The sequence below is a fragment of the Podarcis vaucheri genome (genome assembly GCF_965113315.1).
Source record: "Podarcis vaucheri genome assembly, chromosome: 5".
In the NCBI taxonomy this organism is placed as follows: domain Eukaryota; kingdom Metazoa; phylum Chordata; class Lepidosauria; order Squamata; family Lacertidae; genus Podarcis; species Podarcis vaucheri.
Genome location: NC_138763.1, coordinates 59,519,249 through 59,535,111, shown reverse-complemented (window position 1 = coordinate 59,535,111; position 15,863 = coordinate 59,519,249). Strand labels below are relative to the sequence as shown.

General features: G+C 37.5%; 1 protein-coding gene across 2 annotated transcripts in view; it reads right to left on the bottom strand.

Moving 5' to 3' along the window:
- DOCK1 (dedicator of cytokinesis 1) overlaps positions 1-15,863 on the bottom strand; it is a 361,394-nt gene that overhangs the window by 262,556 nt on the left and 82,975 nt on the right. For both annotated transcript variants that reach the window (XM_082222828.1, XM_082222829.1), the window contains exons 21-24: positions 13,885-13,985; positions 11,532-11,657; positions 10,836-10,944; positions 1,888-1,958 (exon numbers count right to left, since the gene is read on the bottom strand). In XM_082222828.1, the coding sequence (XP_082078954.1) occupies positions 1,888-1,958; positions 10,836-10,944; positions 11,532-11,657; positions 13,885-13,985 (407 nt within the window). The remainder of the gene's footprint in view (positions 1-1,887; positions 1,959-10,835; positions 10,945-11,531; positions 11,658-13,884; positions 13,986-15,863) is intronic.

The window sequence follows — 15,863 nt, the reverse complement described above, 5'->3', positions numbered from 1 at the left end:
TTAACCATTTCAGTAAAATGTTTTTCAAATGTGAATTTAAGAATTTGGGAGTTTTGAAAAGCTTTTTTAAAAAAAACATTTCCCCGATATAAATATATTATTCCAAACTCCTCGTTAATTTGCAAGACTCAGCTCAAACCACAAAACACATTTTGGTGCTCTTATATGGCTTCATGAGCTGGAAACTGGACACTTCACAAATCTCAGAATTTCTGCAATCATTTATTCTGGTAAGACAGTTCCTAAGATTGCTGCAGTATCAGTCTATTTTACTTGATTGAAAGTACAACTTCAGACTTAACTAAAAAGGTGTGATTAATCAAACCCTGCTTATTCACTTTGACTGCAATATCAAGACATACTTAGGTAAAAATTTGAAGATATGCCCAGCTTTAACCCTTCTAGCTTGCTTGGATTCTAAGGTTGTTACCATGGAATTTAAGGCAACAATACCAGCATTTCCTAAAAACAAACTGGAAGCAAGTATGTTAATATACAATAACAACCTCGAACTGTGGTCTAACATGACCCTAGACCCTCACTTGTGTAAACAAGAATTCCATGGCAAATAACTTTTCTGACCTGGAGACCTCATTATTACAAGGCATACAGTCTTCCTATCCAGTTATGTAGCAAAACAAAGAACAACAGGCTGGTTATAGCTCTTCATTTCCCTTCTAATCTGACTGGAGTCTTATGCCCAGAAGGACTGAAACACCCTTCTCACCCGCCATACAGGAATTCCTGTTTTTAATCCCTTCTCCAACCCTGCCCCATAATCTCTTTGAAAGTCCAATGCAAATAAAGATTTCTGCAGGTCAACTGATTGATTCACATGAGGATCTTGGCTCCTGCCAGTATTTATGTCATAAAATGTATACAGCGCTTGATTGTAAATAAACAAACGACTCGAAGTAACATCATATGCTTGTCTACTCAGAAGTAAGACTCAGAGTTCACTGGGCTTACTCCCAAGTAAATGTGTAAGCTGCAACACACACTTGCATATGCATGCACACAGACACATTAAGGCCATAATCTTGCCTAGGAGTAAGGGCAAGTGAAGTTAGTGGAAATTACTTCTGAGTAAGCAAGCATAGGACATCACCATAAAATAAATATTAATCTCACCAAGGGAATTATTTGTTTTTTTAGTTTAAAAAGCAAGCTTTGATGATTTTATCCACCCCACCCCGGTCCACTGTTTTGGAATCATTTACACACTCCATTTGGGGCTCTTCTAGTTCTACCCATCTATGGTTATAATGCCCACACAAATCAAATCAAATCAAATATAATATAATATAATATACAACACAACACAAGTTAAATTCATAGAAGTCATTTAGACTTGCATATTGAAACAGTAAGAATTGTTAAACTTAATAGCAATATTAGAATCTGCTCTGAGATGTCCTTGATAAAGATAAAGAAATAATTAAAATAAACATCAGTACATTTGTACTGAAAAATATATGTATAATAGTGCAAAACCAATGCACATTTACTCAGAAGTCCTGCTGAGCTTAACAGGGTTTAGTCCCAAGTAAGTGTGCATATGAATAAAGTCTAAAATGTGGTACGTAACAAAAAAATTAAAGATTCTGTTGGCTCAACATTTTTAAAAATCTTTGACACTCATTGTATAATCTATAACCTATGAAGGTCAACAACATTTATCTGAAAATATATGTATACTGAAAGTGAAATATGTTTGCTCCCTATGCCTTCAGGAACTGATTATAGTTAATCATTTTGGGTGCCAGATTTCTACTGCAGCAATAAAATACCAATCATATATAGTCTTTACACACATACAAAAACAAGTTTAAAAATTATATATCAAGGACTAAAAGCTAAAAGCATAGCAAACATTTTGACTCTTACCTAAGTTCTTTGGGGTCAAAAACAAGTTTCACATCATTCACAATAGTTGGCAAATATTTAAGTGCAGCTCCCTAAAATGGAAAAGAATAAATGTACAATTTAATGGTAAATGTAGTGACTGTTAGCTAAGCAATAAATTATTTGATTTGAAATGTAATGCTAAACTGAAATCATGTGCAACTCAATTTAATGTTGAATAAAATAAAAAATAAAAGCCAATATTACCACTAACATAAAAAACCTTACCTCTATAGCATTTTAATACTGCAAACTGCTTCATGATATCTCAATAACTTTTACAATAACCCTTTTATCTCTTACAAGCAGTGAGGCTCACAAAGATGGGATACAATTATTTGGTTAATTGAGATCATGAGTGAAACAAAATTTGAGCTGGGAACTTATTGGCTCTTACGTTCTCAAAGTTAGATCATTTCTCTTAATATATGAATCCACCAGATTTCCAGCCAAGCATTTAAAACAAAAGGCTAAAAAGTAATATGGAACTTGTTCCCAAAATGAAGAGTAACACTGTAATCAGCACACAGAGCCAGCAAATAGTGGCAACTGATCCATCCTCAAGTCCACTCTGTTTCTTTTGACTACAATTCAAATCAAGCGCCCTGCCAAACTTTTTCTATTATTATTATTATTATTATTATTATTATTATTATTATTATTAGGTGCCAAGGATTCAGCCTGGGACTTCTCTGAGCCATGGTCACTCTAGTACCCTTCTTTTCAGCAATGCTTTCACCCATCAGTCAATTTGCCAAGATCACTTTCCCCATTACCTTCTCTGTTGATCTCTGGACGAATATAAAGCAAGTAAAGTTTATGTGTAAGATTCCCAAACTGTCTCTTCTCTTTTACTCTCCTCTTCCACTATTCTCTTTCTTCCTCTTTCCATTTCTTTTAAGTCGATCTGCTAGCATCCTATCTTCAGTTGTGCACATTCTGCCATCCTGGTTCCTATACTTCAAAAATGTCTCCTCCCATATATTTACAAGGCTACTACTTCCTTCAAGATAGGCCTTCCTGAAACTATGCCTTGACTCTATTTCCACACCTCACCATCTCTTATCCTTAAATACTCTTGTCAATCCCCATCTTCTTCCTTCTGTATCCTTTAGCATCAGTAGACTCAGTCTAAACCATCAGGAAAAATATTATACAACTTATTATACAACACCTAACACACGTGTGACAGTAAATAAACATTATAAAAATAGATCTTTATGGTGTTTTGTACAGTGCTCTCATACTGCAACTATGGAACAAATCAAGCTTTTCTGCACCACTACCAGACAAACCCATATTTATCTCCTATGCAACACGTCTGTGGAAAGAAGGGACTTGATCTAATGTATGCATTGTGGATGGCAAGTCAGGTTCCCTCAGAGTCTCATATGCAGTTGAGACTCTCTATAACTTCACAGTACCCAATATTTGGCATTCATAATATTGACAGCTAAGGAAGGCTCTATTTTTGCTCTATTATTACTGCACAAGATGTGGCTCTCCTTTTATATTTACTTTTCAGCTTCCTTTGTGAACAAACTTTCCGAGATGCCTATTTCCTGCCTTCTTGCAGAGTTTTATGTTGTTTCTTGGAGGATGAGTTCTTGATCTTTTAGCAGTACAATCTTGTACCCTTCTATATTCTGCAGTGTGTGTTGGGTGCAATGTAACTTTACCAGTAAGAGACAGTCATCTTGGTCACCTTGATCTATATTTTGCTTGCATGTTGAGGTCCAATGTGGGTTACGCTAACTTGTGTTTTCTTTTGTCTGAGATGGAGCCTAGGTCTAAATAAATTTAATATACCCATATTATACCTATATCTCCATGGCAGGAAACAGTGCCCCACCAGAGCCAAGGCAGTAACTTAATCATTCTCTAAGTTTTTGTTATCCATTAACCATCAAATTTATAATTGTCTTTGTGACTAAAAATATATCTGTGGATGGTGATTAATATGAACTACTTTAGGGTAAAGTTCAGGGTACATTATTCAGTATAATTATTTTAATTAAATCCATTAGCATATCTTTATATAAGATAAGAGCTATCAATGATACAAAATAAGCTTTTCACTGAATAATGCATGAAGTAATTATTAATTTACATATTTCTCTAGATGATGCCTGTTAAACTGATTTTAGTTAGCAAAGAATGAAAAAAATTCACACAACCCATAAATATAGCTGATCTCCCTCCACTGATGGAGAAGCATTCTGGTTTTTTCGCAGCACAACTAAACATGCCTTGATCCACCATGTTTGTGTTTCCTCTAAATAACTCTTTTACATTATAAAGAATGTATGTCATCCGATTGCAAATATGTCTGTTAGATGTACAGTAAGTAATTGCTCAACCTACTCTATGACTACCTATGCCAATGAATGTTTATTTAAAATTCAACGATAAGTAAAAAGGCTTACTACTCAACTACATTTTAGGTTAACATTCAGAATGAATATGTCCATTGCTCTTGGTTGCTTAATCTTCTGAGAGTCACTTCAGACATTAGTTTAAGTCCCAAAATCTTAAGAACTATTTTCTGTGTTAAGTCTTCTGCGAAGTGCTGTGATAATTTTCCAAAATATTGTTACATGCATTCCAAGGAATAAGATGTTTCAGGGTGTTCAGCACATCTCTTGGTTTCCTTGAAGTAAAGGTCACTGGAAACTTATGGAGCTTCTGTGATATAAGGTTTATTTTTATATATTCCATGTTAGCGTAAGAAGAAAGATTTGCAGCATTACACTGCAATAGATCCTGCTGCTCCACTCAATATGATAAGAGAACCACCAAGGCCATAGCTTTGAGCAAGTCAGATCTCAAGTTCTAAGACTGCTAGACCTCTAGATCATGGGTAGGCAAACTAAGGCCCGGGGGCCGGATCTGGCCCAATCGCCTTCTAAATCTGCCCCGCGGACGGTCCAGGAATCAACGTGTTTTTACATGAGTAGAATGTGTGCTTTTATTTAAAATGCATCTCTGAGTTATTTGTGGGGCATAGGAATTCGTTCATTTCTTTTTTCAAAAAATAGTCCGTTCCCCCACAAGGTCCGAGGGACAGTGGACTGGCCCCCTGCTGAAAAAGTTTGCTGACCCCTGCTCTAAATGATGCCACCTCCAACCAAGGCAAGGGAAAGGAAGACATGCCCCAGCCCTGCCACCAAGTTCAGCTGTCTGGCGTCTATGCCAACGCTTTGCATCACTGAAGGCCCATGCTATCTACTTAACAAAAGCAAATGAAGATAGAGATAGACAGACAGACAGACAGACAGACAGACAGACCCTCCTCTTCTGCAGATTCAAGAATTACAACTATTAAATCAAAGTGCTGGAAGGTAATCCCAGAAGGCATCCAGCACAACCTCAATGCTATAACAACATGACATTTAGGTCACTAAATTTATGAAGTTTAAGAATTTAAGAACATCTGAAAGTGATCTAAATGCAAGTATAGCTTATGTTTTTATTATAAATGATAAAAGAGGGTGCTTAAGAGGCTGTGGCTGCATTTGGATGAATAATAAAGCAATTTATCATTACAACAGGGATGGGAAATCTTTGGCCCTCCATGTGTTATTGGACTTCCAAGCCCCATCAGGCACAGTCAGCAAAATGGCAAGCTGCAGTTAGTCAAAAGCAGAAGTGAAAGCTTCCAGACTCCTTGTGACTGAACCAGATGAGGGAGGAGCACAAAGCCCATTTAGGCTTATTTCTGTAGTGAAAAGCCACAGCTTATCATTACATCTGGATGAGGTATATGCATTCATTCAGGGTGGCTTGTCTGTCAATATTTTCACCAATATATTCATTCCTGATGACTGACCAGGCCAAGGGGAGTTCAACTCTAATGCTACCTCATAATGCAAATAGGTTTTGTTTTTGGCATTAGTAACACCGGCTGAGAGTTTCACGTCAAACTGTGGTTGTTTCCAGGTTAGATTGAATGTATGCTCCATTGGTGGTATGAAAGTAAGGCTTTTTAAATGGGTAAAAAATTGCTGTGTCAAAGCTGAACTAGCTGCTTAGAGAACATCCCACGTATTTCCTTATTTATATATTCACTTTACTTATGTATATTGGGTATTATTAGGCTCTACAATAGATCATTTGGAGGGAGTGGGGGCTACACTGTATCAAGGAATTATAAAAAGCCATTAGAAGCAAACATTTTCAATTAAGGAATGGTATAGGTTCCAGGACAACAGCAATTTCCCAAGAGGGAATCCAGACCTTGAAAATCTGTACTTTAGCATCAGGGGGTGAAACATCAGCAAAATATTACCTGACTCCTCTGTAAACAATTTTAAAATCAGAAGAGTTTCTAATATTGTATTTGGGGGGTTCAGAGGAAAAGAAAAAAACCCCACTGTACATCCCACAAGCCTTTGGGCATATTTAAAGTAGGCATTTGGGTTACAGCCACAGAATTCTGCATGGAAAGGTACAATATAAAACAAACTGATATGGATTTCATTTTAACTGATGGCCTGGGTTTAAGTCTTTTATTTTTTATATAATATATATAGCCTATTTCTTTAGATATATCTGGTCATTAAAATAAAAGAATAGTACTGCTGGGTTGTGTTGTAGTTTCCTATTTAATCACTGTTTCAGTGCGTCTGAAATAAAGGGAAATCTGGCAAAATAAGCTCTGACCAGAGTACAGACAGTATTTCTCATCTTGTTAAAATTGTAATATAGTTAGAAAAGGGAAAGGAAAGAGAGTGACTCTAAACTGGTTTAATCAGAAAGCCAGCTAATATTATGAAAGGTCAATACTAATTCTTATGAAAGCTAAGCAGAAAATGCAACCTCTTACTTGGTTTGCACGCTGTAGCTGAAATGAAACCCCGCATGATTAGTGGCATCATTACTATCTTGGCTATTCCCAGATGCTGATATACATGAGCACAGGGATATTAATTTCAGATGACAATCATCAGATACCAATGCAACATCAGGAACAATTACCGACAATTAAGCAGTTTGTTAACTTCTTAAATTAACATTTTTAATTAGAATTACTAACATATTTGCACAGCACAGAGCCAAAGTTTGTGCCCCTGTTCCCATGATAACAAAAATGACAGAGTTTAATCAACCTAAGGATGGCATGTATTGCCATTATCACCAGGCAAATAAATGAAAGTTTGGTCCTCCATCATTCCTAGGTATCATGCTTAGACCCTATGAAATTCCTGTTCTGCTTTATAGGAAACGTAACAGGGAGGGTCTGCCAATGCATGGAAATTTTTAGAATCCAAAAAATATTATGATTTTTAAAAATGGATTGTGGAATTTGTGAGCTTGGACCTCTCATGCCAAAAGTCTGGTGAAATCACACGAATGTCATGTTTGGCCAACCATCTTGATTCAAAATCATGCCTGGCATCCAAACATCAATGAAGAGCTTAACCTCAACTTCAGGTACCCCCGTGCCAGGTTTGGCAACAGCATCTTGCAAGGCAGAGGAAGCTATGTCAGAATTCAGGCAGAGTCACATCAAAGTGACGTTTTGGTCCACCATCTTGATTCAAAATGTATCTGGCATCCACATGGTGATGAAGTCTGCCACACCCACCTCTGGAACCTTCATGCTGAGTTTGGTGATGAAAACTCAATAGGCAGCCAAAGCTATGCTATAAAATGGGAGAAGTCACTCCAAAGTAATTTTCTGATCTGCCATCTTGATTAAAAGTGGTGGTCAGTGTCCAAACATCAACCAACACCGCCCCCCCCCCACCGTGGGAACTTTTGTACCAAATTTGGCAACAATATCTTTAGAATTATTCAAACACATGGAAAACGAACAAATGGGTGAACGCATAAACCAATTTTCAAAATATATAGTAAATTAAAAGGTTTTGTTTGCCTTATTATATGCTACTCCCTAAAGAAATGAGAGATTTCAAGACTCAAGGGGGCAAAGCTTATAAATGTAGTATACATAAAAAGCAACAAATTAGAGAAGTTTCAAGGAGGAACTGGGGTAAGGATACATGTTCTGGGAAATTTGTAGCTAAGCACTCGTATCTCCTCTGTAGACATGTCAAAAATACACTTTTTCTTTTTTAGCTGATGGCAACTTTATTTCAGTTTTGTCTTGGCAGAGATAAATTTTTATCATCATCATTAAAATACTTCTACAGAAGTGTAGCCAGCCAGCCAGCCAACCAATCAATTTCCAGTCCTTGTTTTTCAACTCCAAGTAACTAACTGCTCTAACATGGACTCCTAACCCTGAGTTAGCTCTCAGGGATGCATTAACCTTTACTGCTTAAATATAAACTAATTTTTTTTTTCCTGTGGCTAGAGTGAATGGGATTATGAAGGTAGACTTCCATCAGGTGAATAGATGTCAGGAAGTCTCCCAGGCAGAGAGCTACTCTGGTAGATAACTGGGCTTCCATTCTGAAGCTGTGCTAAGTGATGAACTGGTTGAGGTATTTTAGGTCCAGTAAGGGACCTCCCAGTTTGGCAATTGTCAAGAATCTTTAATAATATCTAGAGAAGCATTCTGCAAGAATGGCCAACAAATGACATACAGTATCTCCTGATAATCCTCATTATTATTATTTTGCGGGGGAGGGGGTAATCTACCAAGACCACAGAAGGAAGGATGATTGGGCAGGGAAGCTAACTCTAGATGTAAACCCTCCCTGAGGGTGTCCAGTACGCAGCTGTCCGATGTTAAGAGTGGCACCTCTCTGAATACCAGATAAGGCAGCCTCTCACAAGCAATAGCCTGTTCCCGTCTGCTCATGATTATCCTGTGGATGACTGCTATTGACTGCTTGCTCATATGGAGACAAGCCAGATGTTGGAAAACCGTTGATGGGCTGAACATTGATTCTATGTATAACAGAGTATGGTCAACAGCATTGGCTGAGAAACTAACATGCCAGGTGAGAGCAGCAAAGGGCAAAAACATATTCCTTTGATAACATATGGCAAATGTTTATTGAATACATAAATTGTTAAGACTGTGGCAGAAATCTTCCCAGTACTCATGAGAAAATGTGGCGTGATCTCTTAAGAGTAATCAAATGAAACTTTAACAAATGGCATGATAAAAGTGTGTAATTTTATTAGGACAAGTTACTTGTTGCTTACTGTTGTAACAATTGTTTTCTCAAAATTTAACTTCTGTACCATGAAAATAAAGAAAACCAGTGTTAAAAAAAAGAATGAAATGGTGCGAGGCTATCTAGTCATTTAAATAGTTCTCAAATCCCATTTTCCCTTCTGTTAAATGAAGACAACATGCTCACCATGGAACATTTTATGTATCTTTCAAGGCATCCTATATATTGTGGCAGAAGCTCAACCACCGTAAAGTTAATTATTCTTTAATGAAAATGACACAGTTCGCAAGCAGAGTTATTATAGGAAACAAATTTCTCATTTATTTAAATGACTAACTACTCTGTAACAGAATATGGAAAGGTATTTTCTAGGCTGATCTAAATTAATAGAACTATAATTTCACAAATCGCCAATTGCTCAAAGATCACCACAGTGTGGGGACCTAGATAAGTGAAGAGAGACTGCAACACAGAAGAAGGTGTGTTTGTTTGTGTGTGTGAGAGAGAGAGGGGGGGGAGAGAGAGGGAGAGGGAGGGAGGGAGGGAGAGAGGGAGGGAGGGAGGGAGGGAGGGAGAGATGGTTATTTTTTATTGTGGAAATATTTAATTATTTGTGCAACTTGTTTAGAGCGTCTTTTGTGGCTAAGGAGTAGGGTATGATTTTTTTAAAAATACAATGAAATTATGAACTATTAATAAGCAAATGTGAATAAGGGTTGGTGTTGGGATTTTTTTGCTAAGGTGCTAAAGGGGTGGGGGTGGGGGTGGCCACAACAGATGCATCTACCTCTGTGTAAAACACACTGCACAGCAAAACCAAACCTATACCACTGCAAAGTCTATCAGAAAGTCTATTGCTGTACTCCATATTCCGCTATTAATGTTCTACTGATGTATCTTTTTCTAGCTTCAAGAAAGGAACTTAAACAAGGCTTCAAAAGGACATTCCACAATACAAAATTCTACTTTAGCACACAGATTCTCAACATAATTTTGCAGAACAAGGAATTGAAGCCTCTCATAATATGCATACTTCTAAAGATTTTTCAATGGCTTTGGTAAAGACACACTGGCTGCCATTTACACATTACTAAAACACAGTTGAGCATGGTGTGCATGAACTAGAATAAACCTAGGCAGGAGCAAGAAACTGATTGGAAGCCAATTACATTCCTGAGGAGTTTTCCTCCTGTCTCATCATCAGGATGAAACCTAAGCCTAACCCAATAGCCCAGCGACGCCCTCCTGAAATCAGCTGCCTAAACTATACATTATGCTAAATCTTTAGTCTGATTTTTTTTTCTTTTATTAATTAAATCCATGGGAAGTCCTGCTTCTGATCAGGACAGTCCAGGGAGGGAGATTAATCCTTTCCGATCTCCAACTGCAGTTCTGACAACCCCCTATTTACATGGCTGTGAGGTTTGAGGGATGATGAGGTCCCACGGACATGACATGAAAATACATTCAATACCTTAAGCCTCTGAAAAAGATATTAATGCTAATTATTATTTGTATACAGTGGTATCTCAGGTTAAGAACTTAATTCGTTCCAGAGGTCTGTCCTTAACCTGACACTGTTCTTAACCTGAAGCACCACTTTAGCTAATGGGGCCTCCTGCTGCTGCCGCACCGCTGGAGCACAATTTCTGTTCTCATCCTGAAGCAAAGTTCTTAACCCGAGGTACTATTTCTGGTTTAACAGAGTCTGTAACCTGAAGCGTCTGTAACCTGAAGTGTATGTAACCCGACGTACCACTGTATTCAAATCAAAATAATGAATCTCGCACTTAGTACACAATATTAAAAACCTTGTTATTCTTCGTTTCCAAATCATACCTTTACTATAACAGTCTGCTCAGAGGCACTGCTCATCATTTCATTGATAGACTTAAACAGCTGAAGTAAAGATTCCCTAAAATCAGCTTCGCCTTTGTTTTCATAAAGTCTGAAAAACAATATCATCATCATCATCATCATCATCCAAAAGGCCAACATGGTGCCTCCAAATTTTGTTGGAGTACAACTCTAATATTGGGTTTAATGGAAGTTGAGGTCCAATAGCAACTAGAGAGCACCACATTTGCTACCGCTAATATTTAGAAACAGTACAAAGCACAATAAATGCAAACTTACCTTATCCTAAAATAACACTGACTAAGCATTTTCCTTATAGCTAAGAGATAATCTTAACTCTATGTCAGAGTCAATGTTACCTAAGCATCAGTATGATCAAATAGGATAGGGAGTTGAAGAATGATCTGTTACTGCATCATTAAAATTTGGAGACTTTGCCTACTAATTGAGACAAACTGCATATTATCTTACCAGAATCATCAAATGAATTAATTATCAGTCAGCAGGAGAGAAAAAATCTGAACACAGCGTAATAATGGTCAACATGCATTTAATCAGAAACACGGCAATATTTTCAGTATACCCAAAATAATAATATGCCTCACCTTATCTAATATTAATAAGAGAAGAATTAAATAATTTGAAACCTATAATAATAAGAGAAGCTACTATACGTACTGGTTGAACAAAATTCTTGACCGTACAATAAATTTGAAGATGTATTCCAAAGATTTCATAGCTTTGAATAGTTGATCAGTGACAGCAGCATTATCCACATAGGTTCTTAAAACTTTTGTCAGTTTTCTATACGAGGAGATAAAAAAAAGTAGGTTCTGAAAAATGAAAATTATTTACCTGCATGCAACAGTCACAATCAAGTATACCATGGCAATGGTTCAAAGAACTCTTCTGCACCATGACAGCAAAGAGTAAACTGGATGCATAATTTGTATGGTTCAGTCCACAGAGAAAAATGCAATTTCATAAGGATCTCTCGCACTCCTGAGGCACCCAACTTTCCCCCCTCCTGTTTACTCCTAGTTTCTCCATTTTCTTCTTCTCACTTTGTCAGGCCTCTCACCTCCCCCCCCCCCTTCCATTTGAAAGATGGCTTTCCATTCAACTGCTGTGGTGCTACTCCCAAGCCTTGAAAAGCACCTAGAGCTGAAAGAGGAAATAGATCTTCCAACTTCCTCCATCTCTATTGACTTTAAGGGGGAGGAAGGTAACCACATTCAGCACCTAATGAAGAAGGGAGCAATGAAGGAGGGAAGGCTCAAGAGCCTTTGTGAAAACCAGGTGAAGTCCCAAAGGTCACAACTGCGCACATGAGCACTGCACTGGTGACCCCCTTAGTGTGACCTGAGAATGCAGCCATGAAGATTGCTGGGCTTGACTTCTTTAATGGGGCCTGCATTTGAAACAGTCCCTTTTCACTGCATTTATTTTTTATTGTGGATTTTGTGGGGGGTTTTATCTTGTATTTTTACGTTGTGAACCCACCCTAAGATCTATGGGTTGAAGGACAGTATAAAAATTTAATAAATAAATATTCATTTTGCAGCCCTTTGCCCAATAAATAAAGGTGTTGCAGGTATCCTAAGTCAATTAATTTACAATGGCATTACCGAAAATTAAGATTTGATTGGTAACACTATTCTGTTAGCAGATTCCACTGTATGTATCGTCCATAAGGATGCCATTAATACTGACAAAATCTTCCAAATGCAAACTAGCAATTATTCCTAATGGATTTATATGTTTAGTTATAAAATTTTAAAAAATAAATAGCTCTTTCCCAATAATAGCTGTGAGTAAAATCCAATGCTACACAAGGCAAATAAAAGATCTCCCTTATTTCCTGCATCTTCCTGAACCCCTCCCCCATCTGCTCCAAAGCACCACTCCCACAACCCACAGATTTTGGGGGTGCATCCAGGACTGCAAGGAAAAAATAGTAAGTCCTTTACACAAGTGGACATCTCTTGTGCAAATGGGATGCCACAACTGGATATCCCTCAGTGACAAAAATTAAGCAGGTATTGCAATCAGTCATATGTGTGCTTTTTATTTATCTATCTATCATCTATCTATCTATCTATCTATCATTCAATGAACAGGCTTGTTTTATTTGTGGGCATTTTCCTCACAACTAATCATTCAATGCAGTAATATTAGATTAAAGCTACATAAACACACATAAGTCTCAACATTATTAGCACCATTCAGGACAAGCATTAACTGATGTAATTTAAGTGAAAAATGAACACTACAGAATGTTACACAAGTTGTGTGTGCATTAAATGAATAGCCCTTTCCTCTCACAAGAGCTTGTGACAGTTAACATTCTTAAAAATTAGTTATTTTAATTTATTGTATCGATTACTTTTAACTGTTCAATAACTCCAGACTATAAACTGCTGACCCCAAATATAGAATCAGAAATGCTACAGCTCAGGTTTTGGTGGACATTCAGGGGAAGAAAAGTGTGTGAGAAAAGTGTCGTGATACCAGTTTTTAATATTGCCACAATTATAATCTCATTTTACTCCAACTAATTCCCATTTATAAATATGAACTGCATTTTAACGCCTCTGAAAGGGAGGAAATGGGTAACTCCAACCATTACCGAGATTGACCTGACATACATAACTCAATCTTTACACTCCGAAAGTAATCATAGGAGTAAGATGGCACATCTCCTCCAATAGCCCTGGGATATCATTTGGGCTGGGATACACCATACATTTTAAGCCCATCCCCAAAAAACGAATCCTGGAAACTGTGGTTTACCACCACAGAGCCATAATTCCTAGCACCCTTAACAAGCTACAGGTCCAATGATTCTTTAGAAGGGAGGGTAACATGCTTTAAATGTATGGCAAGTATCCAGCCTTGAACTTCAAGAGCTGATAAGCCTAAACACTCCACCAAGCTAACATAACCAGACATCACAATTGTAGCTTTTAAACATTCTGAAGCTTGCAACACATATTACTTGGTCAAAAAAGAAGAAGAATTAAAAGCTTACGTGTAGGCCAAAGTAGCGCTGAAATGTTTCTTAATGTAGGTTTCTAAAACAGGGTTAAAATGCTGGAACTTCCGGTCAGCAATTAGTCCAATGATAAATACCTGTTCAGTTTGAAAAGACACTCCATTATCATGAAAATATAGTATTCTGAATGTTTACATTTTTAATGGAAACAGATAGTTAGAAGGGACCTCCAAAGTGCCAGGTATACTTGTGAGGGGGATTTAATCTTCATACATTCGATTTCAAAGAAGGAGGGCAGAGTGCAATTTTGAGCAGGCACTTAAAATTGTCACTTGAGCCAAACAAAGGCCTTCAGAAGGTGAACTCAAATGTTGAAGAGGTAGCTTTTAAAAGAGGCCTCGCCCTCTTCACCGCTGATGAACCGAAACTGGATATTTTGAATTTTCTACGGAATTGTTTAGGTTTGCTGGCTTTATCATCGTTAGATAGTCACTTTTAATTCTTTACCTCTTTAAATGAAGGCATTCTGGCTCAGAAAGTCTAACTTTGGACACAGTGACATAAACTTTTCCACTATCAGGGATCTGGAAATTGTACACATTATTTCCCAGGTGCCCAGCGGGCAGTTTTTTATATTGTATATTGTATATTGTATATATTTTATATTGTATATTTTTATATATTGTATATATTTTTATATACAAAGGCGATTTAAGTTCCCTACATCGGCGTGACACACTAGCATGTGACACCCAATATTACCTGGGGAATAAAAGAAAATAATAGAAATGCCTTTTTAAAAGAACATTTTCTGTGAGATATTCAAATAGATCTCTCTTGTACTAAAGCTAAAACCATTTCTCTGTGTGGAGAAATGCTGTGTGTGTGTGTGTGTGTGTGTGTGTAAAATTATGACTGTGTTTAATAAGAATATATATTCTGGGACCCCCAGACTGCGAGGAGGCCTTGTATCATGAAAGCCTATTCAGCAGAGGTTGTTGGGTGACAAGTTCTGACGGAAGGGAGAAAGGCAAATTTCACACTCACTTCCTGGAGGTTTGAGTCACTTGGATGGTTACTGGTCTGTGGGGGGTCAAGAGTCAGGGAACGCAGAACTCCGTTGGAGAGAGCTGAGATGTGGAAGTAAAATGGCTTGAGGGGAAATTGCCTTGAGGGAAAAGCCCTAGAAACTGCCAACAATCATCTTTGAATGCTCTATATCTGTATCCATTTCCCCATATGCATATAAAATTCACCTAAAAAAACTAGTTTAAGACACAGGTACTTGTGGTGGTGGCAAGTGAGGCTGAGGTTGCAGGGATTCCTGTCAGGATGAAAGACTTCCAGAACCAACCACAGCTTCTTGCAATTAATGGATATATACTTTTGTTAGGAACAAAATGGGAAAATGTTTTCTTGTTGGGGTGATATTTCAGGAGAGCAGCTACCTGTACTCCAGTTCACATAGAAATATGCTTTAGGAGAATGTAACATTCCCTGCCAGGTCACTAGCATGACACACCACTGCCTGTTATTAATATTTAAATGAAACTATTTAATTTGCTGTGCATGCCAAAGGGTGTGACTTTCCTGTGTTGATAACAGTGAGAATTCTGACATATAAAAAGGAAAATAATAACAACAAATATTCTTACTGCCTTTTTGTTGTTCTTGGGTTGTTGTTTTTGTAATATAACCTTAATGTATCCAAGAGCTATCTTTTGAACCTTTGCTAATATTGCACTCCTGCTCTGAAGTGAAATCTGAAAAGACCACCTCTCCCCCCCCCCGTTCTACCTGCAAGATTCCTTTATCTGAGAAAAAAATCAGCTACCTCTATCTACAATGTTCCTGCTTTGATTTCACCTCTAGATTGAGGGGCTGCTCACACACGGCCATTTTGTACACGGCCAATTTATCTTTGTCATCACATTGAACCGTACATCCTCAAAATTCGTTCCCTTGTATCACCTTCTGCTCCATACTATCACAGAATCCTACAACACCTTCAGATT